General features: G+C 33.9%; 2 protein-coding genes across 2 annotated transcripts in view; both read right to left on the bottom strand.

Moving 5' to 3' along the window:
- The window catches only part of LOC142317381 (uncharacterized), a 142,834-nt gene extending 141,206 nt beyond the window's left edge, over positions 1-1,628 (bottom strand). The window contains exons 1-2 of the mRNA XM_075353895.1: positions 1,583-1,628; positions 1,391-1,493 (exon numbers count right to left, since the gene is read on the bottom strand). The gene's annotated coding sequence lies outside the window, so the exon portion shown is untranslated. The remainder of the gene's footprint in view (positions 1-1,390; positions 1,494-1,582) is intronic.
- Positions 1,386-24,498, bottom strand: LOC142318006 (glutathione hydrolase 1 proenzyme-like). Its single transcript, XM_075354538.1, has 6 exons — positions 24,470-24,498; positions 15,967-16,167; positions 13,577-13,829; positions 11,367-11,539; positions 5,916-6,156; positions 1,386-1,493 (listed from the first exon to the last, which is right to left on the bottom strand). Exons 1-6 carry the CDS (start codon positions 24,496-24,498, stop codon positions 1,386-1,388), a joined length of 1,005 nt encoding a protein of 334 aa, XP_075210653.1.
- Positions 24,499-27,655: the final 3,157 nt, after the last annotated feature.

Here is a 27,655-nt window from a genome sequence, read left to right as displayed (position 1 = left end):
ACTAGCACTAGATAGGGATCTTGGAGAGCTGCATCAAACCAGTCAAATGACGGAAGACAAAAAAACATACAAATAGGAATTTTTTTTTGTACCAGGCAGACAATTAAAGAACTTGGACATTAGAAAAAAGACAGTCTTTGTAAATGCATTTTTATATTTAAGTAACAATAACAAAATAACATTTTTAATAATTATATTATATTTATCACTGAAAATAAAAAAATAACCAATTTTTTTTTTAAATGAATGTTTTATTTATTTCAAGAAATAAAAAATGTAGAAGACTAATCGAAGATCGACTGTTATATGAAATTTCATTAAGAACATTAATACTAATAAAATGCTATTGAATTTTTGCAGAAAAAGAAAATTATACAATCTGGATGAGTTTGTAAAAAAAAACCATCAAATAAAATTAGTTATTGAAAAAAGGACTACCAGTTAAGAAAGATGGTGTTATAAAAATCAAAAATAGAAGGACCTGGAAAAGCAACTTTCTCTAAAAGACTGCCTATACTACTTTAGCTATCACCACCCCAGCATTCCATTTTTTTTTTTGTAGAAAATTAGAAGCCTTAAAAACAGATTTAATGGAGAACACAAACATTTTCTAAAAAATGCAAAAGAATTAGTTCTACTCACACCACACATTACCTGTATGATAGATTTTTGGAAACTGATGATGAAGGCAAATGACTTAATTATTCAAAATCCTGAAAAATTTATTTAATATTTATAGGAATGATTTCTTTCCTATATCAAGAGTATTATTTTACAAAATATAGAAGTGGTCCCATTTGTTGCTTTTAAATTATTTTATAAACTGTCAATTAAAATCTGTACTGAAATCTTATACTTTCACAATTTACAACTACCAAAGGTTCTTGTACAACAATTATATACACTATCAAGAATAATAATTCCAAAATACTAGTACAGAGAAATTATCATGAAATATATTTCAAGAAAAGATTGATTGCGGCTTTAAACTGTACTACTTAAATAATTTTCACTGACATATAATTAAAAAAAACTAGATATTTTAACATGTTTGTACATAATGATTTTATAAAAGCTACTTCATTTATTTATCAATAAATAGAATGTAAAATAGTTTAGTAATTTGGTAGCTGCAAAATAAACAATTTTACATTAAAAAAAAAAAAATACTTTCAACAAATGTTAGAAAGTGATATTATGCTAATAGACCTATTTATTTTCAGACATCTAAATCACACTGAATGCTACTGAAAATACTACTCAACGGCTACAAAATTAATAGATTACAAATCGTAAAAATAATATTTTGTATTAACTAACAACAATGGCACAATTACAGTTTATTCACTATTTGCCGGTTTTGACAACATACAATATTTTAGGCACTAACCTGGATGTTTCAAAACTGACACAACATTCAACAGAACAGTACTTCTATCTTTACGACTGGCCGTTTGAACTTTTATGGGTAAATCCTTCAACGCTTTTGCTAACTGAAAAATAAAAATAATATTACGTTAGTAAAGAAAAACACCTAACTGGAAAGGTTTACATATTTTTATTCCACGTGATGTCGCCTTACCTCCTCGGTATCCGCCATATTTGTTTCAATAACTACGGACATTTCCATAGCAGTTACAGATAAGAAGTATAAATCAAATGAACAATGTACCGGTAATATTAATTAAATTTTAATTTAAAACTAGTAAAATTGTTTGTAGCTAAAAATTTCAATTATTAAAAGAATTATCAAAGTTTAAGTTTTTTTTAATATTATTTTCATATAAAACTTTCGTAGTCTTTTTATATTCATGGTTTATTTCGTCCTTAAATTAGCTATCAATAAAAAATATATATATACAATTTGCAAATTATAATATAATAACACAAATCCTGAAGGAAAAGGTGTGTTGTGTGCTATTACAAAATTTATTATACTCTGACTACAACGTGATCGATTAAAATGAGTTAGTCAACTACTCACTTTGTTAACGATCGTACTCGTTCCTAAACGAGTCAAATATAGTACTATAATTTAATATCTTGAAGCCTCATTCTGAGTTTTTGAAGAAATCCAAATGATTAATAGCTGTGTCGGTGGATAATTTTTCCTGGTTTGAATTGTACTATTCGGCATTTTATATCGCTCATGCTTCGTCCATCTTTATTAATTCTACTTCTCAAATAACAAATTTCTTCTACCTCCATATTCTTTTCAACTCCTATATTCACATTCAGTGATCCATCTTTTTTATTTCTACTACATTTCGTTATTTTTGTTTTGTCTTGTTTTTTTCTTGCGTAGGACTTCATCCATGCCGTTCATTGTTTCTTCTAAATCCTTTTTACTCTCGGCTAGAATTACTATATCATCAGCAAATCGTAGCATCTTTATCTTTTCACCTTGTACTGTTACTCCGAATCTAAATTGTTCTTTAACATCATTAACTGGTAGTTCCATGTAAAGATTAAAAAGTAACGCCGATAGGGAACATCCTTGTCGGACTCCCTTTCTTATTACGGCTTCTTACATATGTTTTTCAATTATTACTGTTGCTGTTTGGTTCCTGTAAATGTTAACAATTGTTCTTCTATCTCTGTATTTGAACCCTAATCTTTTTAAAATGCTGAACATTTTATTCCAGTCTACGTTATCAAATGCCTTTTCTAGGTCTATAAATGCCAAGTATGTCAGTTTGTTTTTCTTTAATCTTCCTTCTATTATTAATATGAGGCCTAAAATTGCTTCCCTTGTCCATCTACTTTTCTTGAAACCAAATCCATCTTCTCCTAACACTTCTTTCACTCTCCTCTGAATTTTTCTTTATAGAATTCTAGTTAAGATTTTGATGCACGACTAGTGAAATTAATTGTTCTGTATTCTTCACATTTATCTGCTCCTGCTTTCTTTGGTATCATGACTGTAACACTTTTTTTGAAGTCTGACAGAACTTCCCCTTTTTCATAAATATACACACCAGTTTGTATAATCTTCTTCTTTCTTTCTTTCTTTTTTCTGTTTAGCCACCGGTAACTACCGTTTAGATAATTCTTCAGAGGATGATATGTATTAGTGTAAATGAAGTGTAGTCTTGTACATTCTCAGTTCGACCATTCCTGAGATGTGTGGTTAATTGAAACCCAACCACTAAAGAACACCGGTATACACGATCTAGTATTCAAATCCGTGTAAAAATAACTGGCTTTACTAGGACTTGAACGCTGTAACTCTCGACTTCCAAATCAGCTGATTTGGGAAGACGCATTAACCACTAGACCAACCCGGTGGGTTAGTTTTAATAATCTATCAATCGCTTCCTCACCTGCACTGCACAGTTATTCTGTCTATTCCAGGAGCCTTTCTGCCATTCAAATCTTTGGCAGAATAATAGTTTAAAATTATAACCAAATATTGGAATAATAGGTTACAAAATTTAGTTAATAGTTTATTTGTAATAGATTTTAAAATTAAGTAGGGTTTTGTGAACAGCAGACAACCTTGCTTATTTTATACTGTGCCGTCAAAATGAACTCTACTACAAAAACTGAACTGTAATAAACTGAAAATTAAAATTAAATGCTAGATGAAATTTTGATTATAATAGACTGCAGAATGTTTAGACAGTTCCTTAAATAATCTTCTGTACAAGTTATACAATAAGTAGGTCTCAAGGATGGACACCAGACATCATTGACTGATGATTTAAAAGGCATTTACTCTATTTCCATAAGTATTATTCTTTTACTTCTTTGGTACTTTTCAACTAACAGATGACAGTGGAGTAACAATTTTGAACATAAAATTAACAGTTTGAGCTTTTTGGCAATCTGGTAACTATTTCTTTATAATACTTTTTATGTTGTTTGATTAGGTTTTTTGCTGTTTTATTGAATCGCAGTTAGTTTGTAACCGATAAACAGTAAACGGTTTAAAGTAATAAGATTTTAATATGCTCTGTTAGGTCTTTGATTTATAAAACTCATTAAAATAGCTTTTTCACAATTGTGTAGACCTTTTTAGTTCCAAAATCCCAAAAATTAAAAGCTAGCCGTGTAGATATTGACAGATATGAACATGCGTGCATATTAGGTAAAACCACCAGTAGTTGACACCTTAAGGATTTATTTGTCTGTTTGTTAACATTGCTTAAACCGAATTCACGGTAGGGGAAACTTAAAATTACTCATAGCTTCACAAACTATTCTTCTATCATATTGTCACAAGAATAAAATTAATAAAATGAATGTGAAAAATTTATTTATTTTTTAAAACAAAAGAGGACAGGTTCAGTAGTTGACACCAAGCGAAAACAAGAATATTTAGTAGTTGACACTTTTTATTTTCAGTAGTTGACACTCTATACAAAACTCTTTATTTTTTTACACTCTTTATTTATTTTACATATAAAATTATTATACACTATTATGATACACTCTTTAGTAGTTTATATATGTTCTGAAATGAGAAAGAGAGAGAGAGAGGGAGAGAGAGAAAGGGAGACAGAGAGAGAGAAAAAGGGAGACAGTGAGAGAGACGTAGATTTTTTTTATTTGAATATTATGTCATCCAAATCTTTTCCATCACTCCTCACACACACTTAACCTTGTACTAAAATTTGACATTGCACGCTCAATCATCGCGATGATTGAGCGTGCGAAATAAACGCTGTGTTACAATAACTGAGTCATTATATTTAAAATAGACTTCAATCACAAACGCTCGTTGTTTACCCGACCATGACATACCGGCTACTGAAACAACATGAATAGACCTGTCGATGTACAACACTTCCGTCTTCTCATTGACAGTGGCGCCAACATAACAATTACTACAAAATCGTCAGATTTATATGCCGGACGCTATAAAAAATTTATAAAAATTGAAAAATAAATAATTGCTCTTGTTCTAGACAAACCCGATACAAAAAATGTGAATATAGTTTAAAAATATCTAAACAATTTAAACCACTAATCCAGATACCCTTCTTCTTTTTCCTGTTTAGCCTCCGGTAACTACCGTTTAGATAATACTTCAGAGGATGAATGAGGATGAAATGTATGAGTGTAAATGAAGTGTAGTCTTGTACATTCTCAGTTCGACCAATCCTGAGATGTGTGGTTGGGTTAATTGAAACCCAACCACCAAAGAACACCGGTATCCACGATCTAGCATTCAAATCCATGTAAAAATAACTGGCTTTACTAGGACTTGAACGCTGGAACTCTCGGCTTCCAAATCAGCTGATTTGGGAAGACGCGTTCACCACTAGATCAACCAAATTAATCCAAATACCCACCATGACTTATTGGATACACATCTTTTATAGATCAGGTAAGTAAAATTATTGAATTCGGATGCATTTTTAATAAAATTTTTCTTTTATGCGGTTTAAACAGGAAAACTAAATTAATGAAGATGTGTGGAGAACGGTTTCCATTACGCACTTTTAAAGGGTTGTGGCGTATCCCTGCTAGCACCAAAAGGACTTCAACGGACGGTCTGAAGGGCAATTACATCGGGGGCAGAGGTTTTAAAAGTCCAGTCTCCCGCGGTCGGACCCAGAAATGGGTTTGAGAACGCTGGTCCAAGTGGATAGGAATGCCGTACACAAATCCGTCCATAAAATATAACAAAATTTGAAACTTAGACCCGACATTAAAATAAACCTTTGAAATACGTCTGATTACAGAATCATACAGCAGCAAGGGACACTGTCCAGGCTCTGCGATTCGAAGGAAGGATTTGTAATATTCCCGCCAGTTTTGCATTCCTTTTAAAGACTTGCATAAATATAACTTGTTTAATAAATTCATTTTTTTTTATTTTCTATAACAAAAAAAAAAACAAGCATGTACAAGAATTCAAGCATTCATACAGAAATAAATATTTTTTTTTTTTAGTTTAATAAACTTACACTGGCCGCAGCTGTAGTAATTTTAGTGCCGCCAGAAGCTCCAATAACTATTGTTACATTACCATCTTTATCAACAATTATTGTAAGGCTGACCGATGACAATGGCATTTTTCCAGGCTCGATAAAATTATTCGGTGACGGTTGTAAGCCGAAATAGTTTACATTACCGGGAACTGAGAAATCATCCATACCGCTGTTAAGTATTATACCGGTGCGTTTTGATGTAATGCCGGCTCCAAAACTGAAACAAGTATTAAGAAAAGCGAATATTAATTATTACTCATTACACCGGTTAAAAATCTGCGATTATAAAAAATAATCGTATAATTCGTACCAAATTATTTTTTTGTAGAAATCGACAACTATTTGTTATAACACGGAGGATATATTGCAGCTGATGGATGGACATAGAATATATAAGAGTGCTAGTGATGGAGAAAATAAAAGGAACTATGGAGAATTAAGAAATATTATAAACGGGAAGTGCAAATTAGCGAAAGAAGAGTGGATTAAAGAAAAGTGTTCAGAAGTGGAAAGAGAAATGAACATTGGAAAAATAGACGGAGCATACAGGAAAGTTAAGGAAAATTTTCTGAAAATGATAGAGACAGACATACAGTGTGAAACAGAGGAAGAGAGAGAAAAAGACTGACAGACAGAATGAGAGAGTGAGACAGACAAGAGAGGCATAAGAAGGGGAGAAAGAGTGAGAGAGAGAGGGTGTGAGACAGAAAGGTTGAAGAGAGAGAGACTGACAGACAGAGGGAGAGAGAGAAAAAGACTGACACTCAGACAGACAGAATGAGAGGGAGAAAGACAAGAGAGACAGAGAGAGTGTGTGAGAGACAGAAAGGTTGAAGAGAGAGAGAGAGAGCCAGACAGAGTCACAGAGAGAGAGAGAGAGAGACAGAAAGATAGAGACAGACATACATACAGTGTGAGACAGAGGGAGAGAGAGTGAGAGAAAAAGACGACAGAATGAGAGAGTGAGAAAGACAAGAGGAAGGACAGAGGAAGGGGAGAAAGAGTGAGAGAGAGAGAGTGAGGGTGTGAGAGACAGAAAGGTTGGAGAGCTTGGAGAGAGAGAGAGACAGAAATTAAGACAGAGGGGAGAGAGACAGACAGTGTGAGAGAGCAGAGAGAGATGGACAGACATACAGATAGATACACTGAGAGGTGAATGTGAGTCACAGAGAGAGAGAGAGAGAGAGAGAAAGAGAAAGACTGACAGAATGAGAGAGTGAGAAAGACAAGAGAGACAGAGGAAAAGAGAAAGAGACGGATGACAGTCTGAGAGAGCGAGAGAAAAGTTTAGGGTAAATAAATTAGAATCTAATAATGTGTTTAACAAAGATGGTACACAGATTTATAACACAAAAGATAAAGTCGATAGGTGGGTGGAATATATTGAAGAGTTATACGGAGGAAATGAATTAGAAAATGGTGTTATAGAGGAAGAAGAGGAAGTCGAAGAGGATGAAAGGGGAGAAACAATACTGAGATCTGAATTTAAGAGAGCATTAAAAGATTTAAATGGCAGAAAGGCTCCTGGAATAGAAAGAATACCTGTTAAATTACTGCGCAGTGCAGGTGAGGAAGCGATTGATAGATTATACAAACTGGTGTGTAATAATTACAAAAAAAAGGGGAAGTTCCGGCAAGACTCCAAAAAAGTGTTATAGTTATGATACAAAAGAATGTAGGAGTAGATAAATGTGAAGAATTACAGAACAATTAGCTTAACTAGTCATGCATAAAAAAATCTTAACTAGAATTTTGTACAGAAATATTGAGAGGAGAGTGGAAGAAATGTTAGGAGAAGACAGATTTGATTTCAGGAAAAGTATAGGGACAAGGGAAACAATTTTTATCGCTCAGATTAGTAGTAGAAGAAAGATTAAAGAAAAACAAACCAACATACTTGGCATTTATATACCTGGAAAAGGTGTTCGATAACGTAGACTGGAATAAATTGTTCAGCATTTAAAAAAAATTAGGGTTCAAATACAGAGATACAAATACTTACAGGAACAGTAATAATTGAAGAACATTAAGAAAGAAGCCGTAAAAGAAAGGGAGTCCGATAAGGATGTTCCCTATCCCCGTTACTTTTTAATCTTTACACGGAAATAGCAGTTAATGATATTAAAGAACAATTTAGATCAGGAGTAACACTACAAGGTGAAAAGATAAAGATGCTACGATTTGCCGATGATATAGTAATTCTAGCCGAGAGTAAAAAGGATTTAGAAGAAACAATGAACGGCATTGATGAAGTCCTACGCAAGAAAATTAACAAGAACAAAACGATGGATCACTGAATGTAAAATTAGTTAAAGAAAATATAATGGTGGTAGAAGAATTTTGTTATTTGGGAAGTAGAATTGTTAAAGATGGACGAAGCAGGAGCGATATAAAATGCTGAACAGCACAGACCAATCATAAATATAATTTTTTTACATCAAAAATTAATTTAAATGTCAGGAAAAGATTTTTGAAAGTATACGTTTGAAGCGAACCTTTATATGAAAGTGAAACTTGAACAATCGGAAAAGAAATTGGAAACCGGAAAAGAAAAGATTAGAAGCTTTTGAAATGTGGTACTATAGGAGAATGTTAAAAATCAGACGTGCGGATAAAGTGACAAATGAAGAAGTATTGCGGCAAATCGATGAAGAAAGAAGCATTTGGAAAAATATAGTTAAAAAAAGAGACACACTTATATGCCACATACTAAGGCATCCTGGAATTGTCGCTTTAATATTGGACGGACAGGTAAAAAGGAAAAATTGTGCATGCCGGCAACATTTGAATATATAAAACAAATTGTTAGGGGGGTATACCGAAATGAAACGACTAACACTAGATAGGGAATCTTGGAGAGCTGCATCAAACCAGTCAAATGACTGAAGACAAAAAAAAATTGTTATAAATACCGTACATCTCTACTAATCTTCTTTCGATTCAATCTAAATCATCGGCTAGCAGGTAACCATGTTAATCTATCACAAGCCATCTGTTCACTGCTAGTTCCAGCAGCTTTGGCGACTTAGTTTAAAACTTGTAGTCAAGGGCTTCCTCCAATTAATCATCTAGTATTATTCAACTAGAATATTAACCGTAAAATCATTTGACTCAAACTAATCCCTTAAGTGAGAGTTTGCCTTCTACTTTTTAAGAACAATCTGCGTTCTTCTACTCTCTGAAGTAATTTGTCATTTATTAATTTTTCTGTCTGATTTATCGGCAGTAATTTGTCAATTACTTAACTGGAGTAGTTGTTTGATAATTACATAGTTACCGTAAAATAGTTAACCGTAAAATGTTGTAACATTACAAATCTTAACGCAGTATTTTCATACCAGATTGGTTTTGACGGCTTAGCATCTTTTGTTCAGCCCAATGTACATGTTATTCCTATAACAACTAAAGGACGATCAAAGTATGAAAAAAATCTTTAGCTAAATGAGAGATGAGAAATGTTTAACAAATTTTTTTAAAGTAAAGATTATTGCAGTAACAACTATCAGCTTCTTATAAGGCAAAACAAAGTTTTTAAAAATTGGCTGAAGATAAAATGAAAAAATTTCACCAAGAGTGGATTCTTATGCAGAATTTAAATAGTTAACAATTTCTGCAATTTACTTCTGAAGTATGAGGTCTGTAAATAAAGTAATGAGACTATTTTTTTTTTTTGGGCAGCCAAATTGGCAACACTGTAAAATTACTAGTAAACATATGGTTATATGAACAGCGGATTTATATTAGTTATTAATATTTTTAGTCGCCACATGAGACGTAAACATTTTGCATACATTTTTTACAAAAATGAGCGATACTAATTATGAGCAACATTGCACAATCAAGTTTTGTGTGTTAAACTCGGTAAGAATATGACCAAAACGTTTTCATAATTGAAAATGACGACGCTCTGTCACAAGTCAAAGTTTTTAGGTGGTTTAAAGCATTTTCAAACGATCAGGAATCAGTTGCGAACAATCCACGCTCTGGTTGACCAAATCAAAACCAACCTAATTTGTTTCTTTGATAGTAACGGCACTGTCCACAAGGAGTATTTGCCTACAGGTTAGACTTTCTTTTTCTTTATCCTGTTTAGCCTCCAGGAATTACAGACGACCGGGAATCAGTAGCGAACAACCCACACTCTGGATGACCATAACAAAACCATCGTAATTTATTTCTTTGATAATAACGGCACTGTCCATAAGGAGTATTTGCCTACAGGTTAGACTTTCTTTTTCTTTATCCTGTTTAGCCTCCAGTAATTACAGACGACCGGGAATCAGTAGCGAACGACCCACACTCCGGATGACCAAATCAAAACCAACCTAATTTGTTTCTTTGATAGTAACAGCACTGTCCATAAGGAGTATTTGCCTACAGGATAGGCTTTCTTTTTCCTGTTTAGCCTCCAGTAATTACCATTCAGATAATACTTCAGAGGATGATATGTATGAGTGTAAATGAAGTGTAGTCTTGTACAGTCTCAGTTCGACTGTTCCTGAGATGTGTGGTTAATTGAAACACAACCATGAAAGAAAACCGGTATCAACGATAAGTGTAAAAATAACTGCCGACTTTACTAGGACTTGAAAGCTGGAACTGTCGTCTTCCAAATTGGCTGATTTGGGAAGACGTAGACTAACCTGATGGGTTACCTACAGGACAGACTGTAAATCAATATGTTTTTCCGAGAAATTCTTTAAAAGAGTTGCCCGCCTGAGACTGCCATCAAAGACAACTGGGTGCTGCATCATGACAATGCGCCTTGTTGCACTGCATTATCAATCAATTAATGAGTTTTCGGCAAAGAAAAAACCATCCCTATAGTTCCTCAACCACCTTATTCACCTAACTTGAGTCCTTGCGACTTTTCCCCTGTTTCCGACTTTTAAAAAAGCACCTCAAAGGACACCGTTTCGAAAAAGTAGAATATATATTTTTAAAAATGTAACCGACCGGTTGAAGGATATTTCGGTTTCTGAATTCGAACACCGTTATGAAGGTTGGGAAAACCGTTTGAAGCGTTGCCGTGGCTTCTGAAGGAACTATTTCAAATCGGATTGTAAATAAAAACTTTTTCTGAACCGGTCTCATTACTTTATTTCTAAACGTCGTATATACTGACATCAGTGCCAATAGTATACAGTATAGTATAATAGTAGTTATAACTTAAATACTAAACTGATAAATGACAATATTTTTATTGCCCATAAGGTGACATTTTTGGAATCTTGTGTTTTAGCCACACCCCCCTCCCCCCATTGCTTAGAAAACCAAAAATTTTGGAGTAAAATCTCAATTTAACATAATTTAAATATATGCTTCTTTAACATGTTGTAGCTTAATTAGAAGATATTAATTACATAATCTTATGAAAATGATGCCTTTAGCGAGGCGTCAAATAACCGATTACAAAATGAAACTTACTAAAGATTAATGGTGCTAGTAACAGAAACTGCATCTCCATCTGGTGATATAACTGAGATATGAGCAGTTCCATGATCTTCTTGGTTATAAAATACAGCTCCATACGTACGATCATCTCTTATTTGTTTACGTATATAATCGGCATACTCTTTCGACGTTAACTCATTTACGAACTGAAATATTTAAATTCTATTTTAAAACAAACAAAATAAAAAATAAATAATAATTAATTTGCAATACACTAGGCAACAATTTATTGTTAAGATGAATAATTGCCATTGATCTAATACTTTTGACAGTCGCTTTAAACACAGGTTCAGTTCCAATTAAATCTACAGTGACAAATTCCTGATACCAAAGAAGGCAGGAGCAGATAAATCTGAAGATTAAACAGAACAATTAGTTTAACTAGTCACGCATCAAAAATCTTAACTAGAATTCTGTACGGAAGAATCGAGAGGAAAGTGGAAGAAGTGTTACGAGAAGACAGATTTGGTTTCAAGAAAAGTATAGGGACAAAGGAAGCAATTTTAGCGCTCAGATTAATAGTAGAAGGAAGAATAAAGAAAAACAAACTGACATACTTGGCGTTTATAGACATAGAAAAGGCATTCGATAACGTAGACTGGAATAAAATGTTCAACATTTTAAAAAAATTGGGGGTTCAAATACAGAGATAGAAGAACAATTGCTAACATGTACAGGAACCAAACAGCAACAGTAACAATTGAAGAACATAAGAAAGGGAGTCCGACAAGGATGTTCCCTATCTCCGTTACTTTTTAATCTTTACATGGAACTAGCAGTTAATGATGTTAAAGAACGATTTAGATTCGGAGTAACAATACAAGGTGAAAATATAAAGATGCTACAATTTACTGCTGACATCGTAATTCTAGCCGAGAATAAAAAGGATTTAGAAGGAACAATGAAGTCTTACGCAAGAAAATAAAACGAGAATAAAATGAAAGTAATGAAATGTAGTAGAAATAACAAAAAATGGACCACTGAAAGTAAAAGTAAGAAAAGAGAACAGATTACAGAGGTAGAAGAATTTTGTTATTTGGGAAGTAGAATTAATAAAAATGGACAAAACAGGAGCGATATAAAATGCCGAATAGCACAAGCGAATCAGAAGTATAATTCCTTTACATCAAAAATTAGTTTAAATGTCAGGAAAACATTTTTGAAAGTATATATATTTGGAGCGTAGCTTTATATGGAAGCGAAACTTGGATGATTGAAGTATCTGAGAAGAAAATATGAGAAGCTTTTGAAATGTGGTGCTATAGGAAAATGTTAAAAATCAGACGGGTGGATAAAGTAATAAATTAAAAGGTGTTGCAGTAAATCGATGATGAAAGAAGCATTTGGAAAAATATAATTAAAAGAAGAGGCCATATATTTAGCCATCCTGGAATAGTCGCTTTAATATTAGACGGTCAAGTAAAAGGAAAAAATTGTGCATGCCGGCAAAAATTGGAATATGTAAAACAAATTGTTAGGGGGGTTATACCACAATGAAACGACTAGTACTAGATATGGAATCTTGGAGAGCTGCATCAAACCAGAGCTGCATTCAAATGAATGAAGAATATATATATATATATATATATATATATATATATACATATATATTATATATAACCGATGATGTAGATTCCGACGAAAGTGCTTTTGGAATAAAAAAAATAAGGTGTTATTTAATTTATTTTGTAATTTTACATATATATATTCTTCCTTTGAAGGTTTTGGGGTCTGAGGGATATGAAACGTTCATGGTACCCATTACAATATGTAGTTTTCTTATGAAATCTACCTAAAAAAATTTTTCACATTAGAAGGAAAGGAGGTAAAAGAGAAAGAGAGAGAAATGAATCTCTGGTAAGGTAAGATCAACATTCGTTACAATGATAAAACTTTCAAATCGTTAAGTTCTCTTTACATTTGATCAATGATTATTAACATACATAATAAATGTCACACACACCGGTAAAACCACTTTTATTTTAGGGTTTTTCTTATGATTAGAACTCTAAAATTATTCAATTTTAATGAACAAAATACAGTTTCAATATTATCTATCAAATCGTTCACAGCAACTGAAAGAAAACTGTAAGGATAGTTAAGCGTTCAATCCGTAATAAAAAAATTACTATACAACAAAATAACTGGATTTGAATCGGTTACAAACAATTTAAAAATCTTACCGATGTAATATTGACAAAATCTGGATCACCGAGTTCTGTTCTACGAACGAAAGCATATTTAAAGGCTTCAACCATCCTATGTGTAGTTAATATCGTAGAATTAATGTTAGAAACGCTGAAAGCATCCATTTTATATCCGTCAATTATATTTTTTTTAAAAAATGCTAATAAAACTCCGCTGCCAGGAGGTGGAGCTGCGTACACGGTCTGTTCTCCATGTAAAGTTGTTCGGGTCAGTTCTCTCCATTTCGGCCTGAAAATAAAAAAAAAACAAAATGAGTCGTACATAATTGTACCGAAATATATAACCATCTATAGTAATGATACCAAACAAAGCAGGGGCAGATAAATGTGAAGAATATAGAACAATTAGTTTAACTAGTCATGCATCAAAAATCTTAACTAGAATTATATACAGAAGAATTGAGAGGAGAGTAGAGGAAGTGTTAGGAGAAGACCAATTTGGTTTCAGGAAAAGTATAGGGACAAGGGAAGCAATTTTGGGTCTCAGATTAATAGTGGAAGGAAGATTAAAGAAAAGCAAACCGACATACTTGGGGTTTATAGACCTAGAAACTGGCTACAGATCATGTAGCCAGTTCAATGGCTACATGATCTGAAAAGGTTAAATTGTTTTACTATTTTAATTTTCTGATTGTTTTACCGTAATGTGCTCTATTACCAGAGGATCTATGGCCATTAGTTCAGGTTTTTTCGAAAGAGATATGAAGCCCTAACCTTTTGTGCTAGGTTTTGAAGCTCATGATTTGTGTTTTGGCTTCTTGAATATTATCTGCTAAAACAGGAAGGTCATCTGCACAAATCCCAGGCGATTTAGTGCGATGGAGTTTTTCTTAGTACCCATTTTTATATTTTTGGGATTTATTTCATACCATTTTCTCATGACAAATTCGAGGGCGCAGTTAAAAAAGGAGTGGTGAGAGGCCGTCTCTTTGCCTCAAAACAGTTTTTATGGAGAAGGGTCAAGAGAGTTCACCTCTGAATTTCACTGTGGACTGGGTATCGGTTAAAGTTAATTTTATCACGTTTAAAGTCGATGAAGGTGATTATTAGTTGTTTTTTTCGTCTTTTGTTTAAGTCTATCATAAATTTTAGGGATATTATTTGCTCCGGGCAACTTCTCCAACATACTTGGCGTTTATAGACCTAGAAAAGGCGTTCGATAACGTAGACTGGAATAAAATGTTCAGCATTTAAAAAAAATTAGGGTTCAAATACAGAGATAGAAGAACAATTGCTAACATGTACAGGAACCAAACAGCAACAGTAACAATTGAAGAACATAAGAAAGGGAGTCCGACAAGGATGTTCCCTATCTCTGTTACTTTTTAATCTTTACATGGAACTAGCAGTTAATGATGTTAAAGAACAATTTAGATTCGGAGTAACAGTACAAGGTGAAAAGATAAAGATGCTACGATTTGCTGATGATATAGTAATTCTAGCCGAGAGTAAAAAGGATTTAGAAGAAACAATGAACGGCATAGATGAAGGCCTACGCAAGAACTATCACGCATGAAAGTAAACAAGAACAAAACAAAAGTAATGAAAAGTAGTAGAAATAACAAAGATGGACCACTGAATGTGATAATAGGAGGAGAAAAGATTATGGAGGTAGAAGAATTTTGTTATTTGGGAAGTAGAATTACTAAAGATGGACGAAGCAGGAGCGATATAAAATGGCGAATAGCACAAGCTAAACGAGCCTTCAGTAAGAAATATAATTTGTTTACATCAAAAATTAATTTAAATGTCAGGAAAAGATTTTTGAAAGTGTATGTTTGGAGTGTCGCTTTATATGGAAGTGAAACTTGGACAATCGGAGTATCTGAGAAGAAAAGATTAGAAGCTTTTGAAATGCGGTGCTATAGGAGAATGTTAAAAATCAGATGGGTGGATAAAGTGACAAATGAAGAGGTATTGCGGTAAATAGATGAAGAAAGAAGCATTTGGAAAAATATAGTTAAAAGAAGAGACAGACTTATAGGCCACATACTAAGGCATCCTGGAATAGTCGCTTTGATATTGGAAGGACAGGTAGAAGGAAAAAATTGTGTAGGCAGTCCACGTTTGGAATATGTAAAACAAATTGTTAGGGATGTAGGATGTAGAGGGTATACTCAAATGAAACGACTAGCACTAGATAGGGAATCTTGGAGAGCTGCATCAAACCAGTCAAATGACTGAAGACAAAAAAAAAAATTTGAATTTTTTTCACATTTTTATGACATTCAGTAACAAAACAAGATGCCCAGAATTACATATTTGGACAGTGCGGAGAGGTATTAACTTTTAATTTTACACCACAAGTAAAAAAATAGATGACAGTAAAGAACATAGTACATATTCTATTAATTGATGAAACTTACTTGTATCTCTGCAAATCTTCAAGTGTAATAATACCACCCATATCTTGAATATCTTCAATAAAAGTTTTAGCTAATGTTCCGTTATAAAGTTCATCGCCGCCTTTTTCAGCAGTAATCTGTAAAGTATCACATAATCTTTCTGGCCTAATTAATGTGCCAGCCGGTTTTATTTCATCTGTACCTGGCTGAATAAACCATTCTCTATATAACAAAAAAAATTTCACATTTCAAAAAAGAAAAATATAAAATTATCAATATTATGAGAATTATTTTTTTTCCAAGGTCCGATCGGTCACGAACTAAAAACCCATGCAAAAATCGGATGAACCTTTGCACATATGTGTTGCAGGAACTTTAAAGCAGGACGTGCAGATGTTCATGATGCAGGCGGTCAGGGAAGGATGCGAGCGGATGAGGCAATTCAAGAAAATCGTCGGTTCACAATTTCTGTATTGAGCGATTCGTTTCCTGAAATTTCAAGATCAGCTCTCTACACCATTGTGAGCGAGAGACTTCAGTACCGCAAATTGTGTACGAGATGGATTCCCAAGATGCTGTCCGACCATCAAAAAACAATAGAATGGACGCCTCCCTTACGTTTCACCAGCACTACCGCAATGAAGGAGAAGATTTTTTGAACAAAATTGTGACAGGGGACGAGACACGGGTCCATTTCGAAACTGAAGAAACAAAAGAACAATCCAAACAGCAGATGCATTCTCCCATTGAACCGAAGAAGTTCAAGCTAACCTTCTCCAACAGAAAGCATATGGCAACTGTGTTCTGGGACCGGAATGGCGTTCTCTTGGTGGAATTCATGGAACGTGGCCACGACCTCATACTGCGTGACTCTTCAACGTCTACGAAGGGCAATTCAGAATAAGCAGAAAGGAATGTTGTCATCAGGAATTGTCTTTCTCCATGACAATGCTCGGCCGCACACTGCAGCTGTAACAAAGAAGCTCCGGCACTATTTTCATCGGTAAGTGTTTGATCAACCTTTATACAGCCCGGACTTAGCTCCAACCTCTTTGCTCGCATGAAACGCTGGCTAGGAGGACAACATTTTGGCGTAGAAATCGTGTTGCAGACCAACGTAGAAAATGGCTGAAAACACAGGCGGCTCTGTTCTATGACGAGGGTATTGGAAATTTGGTACCACGCTACGACAAATGTCTAAATCGGAGTGGTGACTATGTAGAGAAATAACATAACTATGTTAAGTACTTGTTACAAACAAAAAATTTTTGTATTCGCTGTGGTTTTAATTTTGTGACCGATCGGACTTTGAAAAAAAACATAACCCTTGTACAAAATGTGTGAACATTTTAATTTAAAGTTTTTCCTATAGGCAAAAAATCCTTATGGACAACGCTATTACAATCGAAAAAACAAATTAACATGGATTTGATTTATGATTTCCCCATTTTTGCTTTTACGGGACCTAGTGAATTTGAAGTGTTCCGCTCCTTGCTCTGGCATTTTGTTTTTGGATCGTACATAAATATCCAAGATTCATCACCAGTAGACATTTTTTTAGAAAACCAGTTTCAATTCACCTTAAAAGATTGCAGCACACTTCCACCCTGTTGTCTTTTTATTCAACAGTGACGTGTTTTAGGTAAAAACATTCTTCATGTCCGATTCATTAGTCAAAATTTGATGGACTGTGGTACCATTCAAATGCAATCATTCTGACAGTTAAACATCAGTTGTACCGTATCAAGTCGGAAGAAATGAATTAGAAAATGAAAGTAATGAAGTAATGAAATGTAGTAGAAATAACAAAGATGGACCACTGAATGTGAAAATAGGAAGAGAAACGATTATGGAGGTAGAAGAATTTTGTTATTTGGGGCAGTAGAATTACTAAAGATGGACGAAGCAGGAGCGATATAAAAAGCCGAATAGCACAGCCAAAACAAGCCTTCAGTCAGACATATAATTTATTTATATCAAAAATTAATTTAAATGTCAGGAAAAGATTTTTGAATGTATATGTTTGGAGTGTCGCTTTATATGGAAGTGAAACTTGGACGATCAGATTATCTGAGGATAAAAGATTAGAAGCTTTTGAAATGTGGTGCTATAGGAGAATGTTAAAAATCAGATGGGTGGATAAAGTGACAAATGAAGAGGTGTGCGGCAAATAGATGAAGAAAGAAGCATTTGGAAAAATATAGTTAAAAGAAGAGACAGACTTATAATCCTGGAATAGTCGCTTTAATATTTGAAGGACAGGTAGAAGGAAAAAATTGTATAGGCAGGCCACGTTTGGAATATGTAAAACAAATTGTTAGGGATGTAGGATGTAGAGGGTATACTGAAATGAAACGACTAGCACTAGATAGGGAATCTTGGAGAGCTGCATCAAACCACTCAAATGACTGAAGGCAAAAAAAAATTAAGCACTGTTGAAAGTAGATGGTTTGTAAATTTTTTAACTTAACTTACGTATATTTGTTACATTTTGTATTTTTTTCTCTCAGATAGGTGTTCAAGGACCATGCAAATATCAGCTCATATAGTTTTTCTATTTCTTCCAGAAGTTGTTCATTCTTTTGAACTGTTTAGCTCTTCTAGCTTCAGTCCATTCTTCTCTGTTGAGCTTTTCTTTTCACCTACAGAAACCTTTAATTCAAACATTTTCTTTCTGTCAACCTAGACAGCCATTTTCTGAATTGTTGAACTTTTTCAGCTCTTTTTTCATATTTTGAACATACTCATCTTGACCTTTATAATTCCAGAATTTATCGAAGATCTGTTTATTTAGCCTTGGTTGGTTTATTCAGATCATGTGTCCATAGAATTTTAGTTGTCATTTTCATATTGTTACTTGCAGGTCTTCATTTTTATCATATATTGATGATAAAATACTGACAGATCTCAGTCTGTGGCTTTCTTGGACCATAAATCCTTCTTAAAATTCTTCCATCTTAAGTAGATTTTCTACTCCAGTTATATTTGTAGTTTCCACACCGTACAATATTACTGGTCTTGCAGCTGCACTATAATGTTTTCCTCAATTTTACATTTAATGAAGGTGTTTTTTTTTTGTAGCAGATATTTTAGAAAGTGCAGAAAGTTTAGTTCTAATTTGTGTCAGTCTATCTGTTCTATTTCTACTAATTTTTTCTCAAAGATATTTAAAATGACCCGTGATCTTAATTTTGTCATACTTTATTTCTATTATCTTTTTGGTTTATATACTGGCACTTGTCATCATTTCTGTCTTTGTAAAGGAGATCTGCAAGCCTGTTTTTCTTCAGCTACTTCTTTCAGTAATCGGTCGATTACTTCTTGTTCTGATTCTGCAAAGAGTGCAAAGTAATCCCAAAAAACTAGACATTTAATCTTGACATTCTGATTCTTTGTTCCTGTTTTTGAACTTGAATCATTATTTTCCCAGAATGTCTCCTGACTTTATGTAAAACCAAGTTGAAAAGCATTGGTAAAAGACCTTCACTTTGTCTTAGTCCTGTTTTTATTTGGAGTGATTTCCTGACTTCACCTAGAAACTTGACTTTAGATTTAATGTAGGTTAAAGCGAGTTTAATTAAATGTATGATTTTTTGCTCAAATTTGTATTCTTTTAATGTGTCAAATATGGTTTCTGTATCTACTGAATTGTAAGCCTTTTGAAAATCATTGAATAAAAAAAGATGTCTTTTGGCCTTGTGTTGTAATATTTTAATATCATTTTTAGGCTTAGAATTTGTTCTGTACAAGATCTATTTCTTCTGCATCTACCTTGATATTCATCAAACTTTGTGTTGATGTGCGGTTCAGGTTTCTTAAGAAGTAGTTTGGAGAATATTTTATATGTGACAGGTAATAGTGAGATTCCTCTATCGTTATTAACTTCAGTTTTTTAGCCTTTTTATATAATGGATTAATTAATGCGACAAGCCAATCATCTGGAATCTTTTCTTCTGTCCAAATTTTCTGGAAGAGTTTGATTGTTTCTGTTGGGAATTTCTTATCTGCAAGATTCCATAATTCTGTGATTTTACCATCCTCACCTGATGTTTTATTGTTTTTGAGCAACCTGATCACATTTTTAATGTCTTACTTGTCTGGTGAATTAAAGTAAGGATTCTGTGTTTTTATATATTGTCAATTTTTTTTTTTGACAAAAAAAATATATTATTCCTAACATATATTATTCTACTAGTAGTTGTCAATAACCTGATTAACCGTATCAGAAACGTCACAAAACAAAATTGTTCGTTCATTAAATAAGTCAATAAACAACAATAATCAATTAACCACACCACAGGTCTAAAAACGGTTATCTGTAACAGATGGTAGTTAATAAAAAGCTCAATTTGGCATTCAGTGACATCTACACGCAAGGTTAAATTAATAACACAGTACATACCTCGAAGTCATAAGTTTAACTTTTGTACAAAAAAAATTTGTTAAATATTTTGAAGTTTTGAAAATCGTTAGATCAAGATCTGTTGTGAGCCATACATAACCCCATCTAATTTAGGTACTAGTTGAAAATTCACATAAAGTAATTCCTGCAAGCGGTATATAATTCCTACTCAAATAATTAGACATAAAAACTACTCAATTTTCTTAAAAAAAAACAACAGGTTTTTGAGACAAAACGGAATATCCATCAGTTTTCAACATCAATTTCATTCGTCTAACCTCTAAACACTATCAGCACTACGATTCACTGTGCACACCACACAATCTGCTGTTCCCATATAGGATGTACGTCACTGTCGAGTTGTCAGCGTTTTAAAACTTGAAAACGAAAAAAATGTTTCTTTTATCTTTTTTATTTCCTAATGGGGATGATGCTTTTAAAAGAATATTTCTCAATGAGGATTATATGTATGACATGTAAGTGAAGTGTTGTCTTGTACAGAATGAGGCCGACCATTCCTGAGATTCTTGAAGATATACCACCCCGGTCAACGCTATTTAAAAATTTATTTACGTACACAATCGCATACAACAACGCTCAGGAGTGGCAGTGAACTACTCCAAAGATAAAAATCTGATGTGGGCACAACAGGATTTTCTTCTACGCCTATTACATTAAGTATGCAAAATGTTTTTTAAATGAAAAGTACATAAAATTTTATTTCATTAATAACTTATAAAATTTAAAAAAAAATTATTGTTATTATAGAGTTATTTATTATATTTTTTTTTTACAATCAGAGGTTAATTATTAATAAATCAATATATTTATATTAAAAAAAAAGTTAAAAAAAAAATGAGATGAAGTCGGATTCGAACCGATGTGCCTCTTCCCCTTGTAAGATTTAAATATTTTAATTAAAATTTTATTTGGCTATAACTCTGAAACCAATGAAAATAAGTATCACTTATGATAAATCGTGTAAAAGCTCTCAACCAGGGTTTATTATTGCAGCTAAGAAAAAGTATAAAATCCAAATTTTTTGAATTTTGGACACTTTGGTCCAGTCGATTACAATCAAAAGAGCAGGTAGACAAGTAGACGTTACCAGTCCTAAATCCAAAATTTCAAGATCCTACGGTTAATCGTTTTTGAGTTTGCGAAATACATACATACTTACGTACAGACGTCACGCCGAAACTACTCAAAATGAATTCATGGATGATCAAAATGGACATTTCCGTTTAAATCTGAAAACTGACATTTTTCGCTATCACAGTGCTTCCTTTACTTCGTACAAGGAAGTAAAAATGCGACTACTCCAGAATTTACTCACAACGATCTATGTAAACCTTGGAAAAATTTGAGTAGTAGAAGATTAGCGAATAAAAAAGAGAAGCCAGTTTACTCTAATTAATACATAAAAATAAATTTTATGAGATGATAGCAATCCATCTATAGTTAAACGGAACAACAATGCAATAAAAATAAAGATTATTATAATACAAAATTATTAGTACAAGTATTTATTATTATTAATACAGTGCATCAGCGGTTCTCAAACTTTTTTTCTGATATAATACAAAAGTATTTTATCATGCATTTACTTATCTCTTAATTTTAGTAAATTATTTATGCACAGCAATACCATCGCGGGCGGAGTGTTGCTGTACACATTGCGTGCGAGAGATAGACTGATAAGACGGGAGGAACAGTAGTCATTTATTAACGAATTTATTTGGAAGCAATATTTCAGAGAATCCGGTCGTAACATTGTTTACACAGATGAAAATTACGTTCTTATTAATGATGTTTCTGGAAAGTCCTGGGTAGAGGACCCCAGCTGAGGAAAAGTCCTTCCACAACCGATCTTTAAGGGTGAGCGTTTGATCGTTATCCATATCGGAGAAGAAAGAGAATTTGTTTCATATGTTCTCACTATGTGGCAGGATAATCACATTTCAGGAGATTACCACAACCAAATGAACATGAGTAATTATATGAAATGGATCAGTGAAAAATGAATAACCTAACCTTCCTAAAGAACCAAAAAGTGTTCTCGTGATTGGTAATGCCATTGGAAATAAGGATTATATTTGAGTGGCTATTTGATTTACAGCACTAGACAAGCAACTGGATCAAATAAACAAGGACTTAGGAAACTTTTCTTCTACGCTTTAGTATTTTTCTTCTACTTTTTTTTCTAAGTCCTTAGACAGCCTTATAGGGGGAACAATTTTTTCTTAATAACTTTCTTCCCATACTTCCTAAACTCAAACAACCCCCGGGATCTATCCGTCCCGGGTACTTTTAAAACTTCACTGGTAGCTGCTGGAACAAAAAATGTGATGGAGGAGAAAGAATCACCCCCAGCGACTTTGTATGAGCCGGAACACAAATCTGGTAAAAAAGACAAAGGAAGAAAAAGTGCAAAGCAGTGATCTACGGAAGAGGAAGACCCATCTCCGGGAAATCTGAAAGATCCAAACAACAGACTGGGACTTGCTTTATATATATTAAAACAAAATCATGGTACTGGACTGAATCAACACGAACGAGAGAGCTACAGGCAATCTAGTAGCGGTTTACAAGCACTACTAGATTTTTCTGCACCTTTAAAACAAATCACTCAAGCAACACAAACGGAAGAACCAAAAACGTTTGGCATGAAGAATATATTGGATGAAAAACTGACAGGACTGGCAACGAAACATACAATTAAGGCTCTGCGCTGGGCACTTCTTAAATTTTGAATAAGTGCTTGATTTCTTTTCAACCTATGCGCCCAAACGGACGCCGCGTAAGAGGTCATACTTTCGAAGACACCATGTACAAATGAAGCCCTACAATCCGTAATACTTTCGAGCAATTCTAAGCTTGTACGTCACAGAGACGGCGTCCGCCGCTACTTGCCTAATGTGGTTGCTAAACAGCAACTTCTCATCAATCAAAACACCTAGGACCTTAAGAATTCGACTGATTACAAAGTTTTTATACTTAATACAAGGGTTACGACTACATGATAATTTGTCTGCACCCTTGAGAAGCATAAACTTCGTCTTGGGCACAGAAATCTTTAAATTGTCAATGTCCATCCAGCCCTCTGCGCTCGGTCTTCTAATTGCGGTCGTGAATTACCACGAACTAACAGGAAACAGTCATCGGCGAAAGTCTCGGCCGTGACCACTTCCGAGAATCTCGGTCCGTCGAATACCAGCTTCCACAGCAAAGTACCGAGAACGGAGACCTGCGGGCTTCCCCTGTTGACGAATTTTTCCACAACTAGGTGCGCATCCTTAAACAGAGCCGTACGATCCGACAAGTAGTCACGTACTACGACCTGCAGGACTACGGGAACGTTGCAGCGTTCCAACTCATACAGGGAAGAACTTCAACTCAAGGAAGGAAATGCTGTCTCTATGACAATAAAAATTGCCAAAACATATTTCGTCGGCAAGAGCATTTAAGATGCAATCGTCAGTGCCAACCCCTTTCATGAAGCCATACTGGCCTCGAATTAGAAATGACTTCATATGGATGCTTTCCCAGAGCCGTTCCGCAACCAGCCTTTCAAGCAACTTGCCGATTACCGGCAAGAGGCTGCTGGAACATAGGAAATAAGGCAAGATTCTGTAAGGGACCCAGTTGCGCAGATGTGATTGTATGCTACAATTATGTGAGCGTGAGCCATAATGTATAATGTATGTTCGACGTGTGCAGAAATGTTTAGACTAGTAATTGTTATTGTTTAAATTAAAAGAAAACGGCAATTGAGTTAGTATAAGATATTTTCAGGATAGTTAACTGTGGTAAAACAGCCACCAGCTGTCAACCTATATGCACAGCAATACGCTACCCGTTACATCAATTATTAGCCAAACGCTATCAATTAGCAAGAATGACACATAACATCGATGGGTTCTTACATACCATGGCACAGGTGTAGCGACTTGTTTGCTCCATGTATGTGCCACACTCCACATGTAAGTACAAGTTTCTTAATGGCATCTATAAAAGGATTATCCTCAGTTGCTTTCAGTGTTTCTCTGTTAATCTGATTTGAAAATATTATTGTTACTTTTTCATTTGATAAAACTGAACTGCGAGTGTTGGTATACTTACCTCAAAAGAACCTTTTGTCTTGCATACATTATCCTATGTTGCGTGAATTAATTGGCTTTGTTTAGTTGACATAAAATGTAAATAAACACAGCGTAATGGTTTAATAGTGCAATGACAGATAAAACACATTGATAGTTATAATCCCTGTACCAAATTCTACTTCAAAAGCAAAATTTGCAGCTAGTCAACATTTCTTTATATTGAAATAATAAAAGTTGTAACAAAATATGATCTTGACTAAATTAATATTGGATTTAGTAACACAGATGTATGAGCCACAACCTCAATGAGTAAATTGCTTTGAAATTTTTTCACACCAAGCAAAACACCCTTGTTATTGAAACGGCATTGTTATTGTACTAAACATTCAAATTAGAAAACAAACCTAAGGTTAAGTTTGTCTAGAAAATAAAGACAAAATGCACAATTATGGCATCTTTTACATGCAGTCAAGGCATCTTTCTTTGGGAGCTTAAGAACAGTAAAGTGTGGAAAAGCTCATACAATTTATGAAGAGCTGTTACCTCCTGTGAAAGATATGGTAACTTGTATGTTGGTTGAATTGTCAGCTACACACCTAGATATGATATCACTGTCATATGATAAGCAGGCATTATTGAAAGCATGACGTTAAACATGAAAGAGAAGTTAATAGCTCAAGTCGAAAATAGTGATTTTTTTTGCAATACAACTTTGTGAGAGCACAAATGTAAGAAACTATGCCCAACCTATGGTTTCATGCAGTATGTATATCCAAATACAAATAAAGAGAATTATTTATTTTGTGATGAGCTATCAACACAAACTACCGCTGATGAAATATTCAAAAAACTGAAGAATGACTTCTTTGGAGAAAATGGACTGGACTGGAAGCTATGTGTTGATGATGCTCGAGCTGTGATGGGAAAATATTGAGGTATTGTCACCAAAATAAAATTGTTAACAGAAAATTGTACCCTCATTCACTGCAGCATCCATAGGAAAACAATAAAACAAAATTGCCTGAACAATTAAACATGTTCTGCCGGAGGCTGTTTAAGTGATCAATTTTATTAAATCTCAGGCTTCAAAATCTCATTTATTTTTTAAACTATGTTTTGAAATAATTCCAACTGTTGATTAAGATGCTTGAAAGTGCAAAAAAATATAGTTTGATCTTGTATCAATTTGGTCATCCCAAAAAAACTTATCGCATAACAATACACCCCAAAAATTATTAGAATGGCTGTTTCAATCAAATATGAGTCATGCTGCAGATTAGTCAATACATACATCAAAAAAATTTATAAATCTACTTTATGCAATCTTTTCAAATAACTTAGAAAAGAGAAACTGGTCTACAATTCTGTATATCAGTACAGAAAATTTCTAAAGAATAACAAGTGGAGTCCTAGGGCAAGTAGGAAATACTTATCAGTAAAACATTTGTAAATTTAATTCATAGGGAGGACAATAATAGGATAAATGACTTGTTTTATTCATTTCATGAATAAACTAAACCATTCATACAAGTTAATTACATAAAGAATGCAACTGAAAATAAAAAAACTGCAAGAAAAAAATGTTGCTGTTTAATTATTCAGAGATAAGATGTACAAAGGATATCAAAAGAAACTAGGTAGATATAAAATTCATAATGCTAAAGACCCATTCTGACAATTCCTAATCCACATACTGGGCTGCGGGTAACATAAGACACCATTAGGATTAAATATAAAGACCTGATAATTGGTCTGCCAAAGACACTGAATGAAGTATATTTGAGACAATATTATGATTCCAACAATAAAAAATATTATCTGGATTGAAGAGAAGCAAAAACATTTTACTTAAAATATTTTGAAAAAAATGTTGTTAGAAATTAGAATAGTATAGTATTAAGTTTCTGAGGGTTGGTTAAATGAAGATATAATTAACTGATAAAGTGATATTTATCAATTTTAAAAACAAATTGATTAGCGAGTAGCATAGGCACTCTGTGTAAAATTATATTTTGAAGACTAATTGTAATAGTTTGTAAGATCTTTGGTTCATAATATGTAAAGAATCAATTTTCTTTTGAAAATTACAGAAAGGATTATAAAAATAAATTCAATTAATTAATGAATTGGTTAGGTTTTAGATATTATCTGTATTTAGAGTAGGTGTATACAGTAATATGGTAAATAATAATTACTTGAGATAGCGAGTAATTCATTGCGTTTTATGGAGTGTGCATCAAGTGAATGCTGAAGTAGCTTGCTTGCCGATGATGGGCTGCTGCTGGTCGAGGGCAATTCGCATGCCGAGATCGAGCTCAGAGCGATGCACACATGTAAGGTGATAGAGTCTTCAACATAGGATGGTTTTCAGTGCGGAGAAAACCACTATGATGTTCTTGAAAGGTCGTCTGGCTGCAACCCATCATCCGCGGGTTGTGATGTACGAGCCTTCCAATTAGGTATGTCACCGTTCAGAAATATCTGGGTGTTATCCTTGATGAGAGACTTCTCTACAAGGAGCACCCCCAGTTTGTAGCGAAGGCCATGGATACTTTCTTCGGTGTCCGTAGAGTCATTCATCCCGATTGGAGGTTGAACTATCGTACCATGCGGATTCTTTACAAAGGTGCCTGTGAGGCCATAATGTTTTACGCTGTGCCCGTCTGGGCTCATCGTTTACAATTCCAATGCTATAGGGACTTTTTTTGCGAGCCCAGCATCTTCTACTGTTAGCTGTTGTCGGCGGCTACAGGACTGCCTCGCGAAAAGCAGTAATTGTGATCGCTGGCATAAAACCCCTGGACATTTCAGCTACAGAACGTAGCCAGCGGTATATTTCTAAGAAGGGAGGCCTTCTTCAGTCAGGGCCAAGGTTTTGTCACAAGTCTTACAGTAGTTTAGTTTGTTTTGAATGATGGAATAAGTTGAATGGTTCATGCAACTACTACCATATTGTTTCTTCATCCAACAGAATATTTCTGATGGTTGTACACTTTCCAAAAGTAAAAATTGAATCACAGAACACGGTTCTTCAAAAGTACTTTCTTGAGTGGACACACCATCGTAACTAACACTTTAGAGGTTATGTTTACATAAATATTAATCAAATAACTGACTAACACTCTTCGCAAGGATGCCAACTAACACTTACAAAAGTTTCAATTGCCTGCATTAAGCACTTCCTTCACTAAAAATGTTTGTCTAC

The sequence above is a fragment of the Lycorma delicatula genome, chromosome 1 (assembly GCF_047948215.1).
Source record: "Lycorma delicatula isolate Av1 chromosome 1, ASM4794821v1, whole genome shotgun sequence".
Taxonomy (NCBI): domain Eukaryota; kingdom Metazoa; phylum Arthropoda; class Insecta; order Hemiptera; family Fulgoridae; genus Lycorma; species Lycorma delicatula.
Note: the sequence above shows the minus strand (reverse complement) of the source record. Positions and strands in the feature narration are given on the sequence as shown.

Excerpts from the sequence above, each read along its gene's own strand:
- LOC142318006 (XM_075354538.1), bottom strand. The coding sequence starts at position 24,498 with ATGTATGCAAGACAAAAGGTTCTTTTGAG. Across the intron at positions 11,540-13,576 it reads ATTTTGTCAATATTACATCG|TTCGTAAATGAGTTAACGTC; the intron begins GTAAGATTTTTA and ends TAAATATTTCAG. Across the intron at positions 6,157-11,366 it reads ACTAGCACCATTAATCTTTA|TTTTGGAGCCGGCATTACAT; the intron begins GTAAGTTTCATT and ends TACTTGTTTCAG.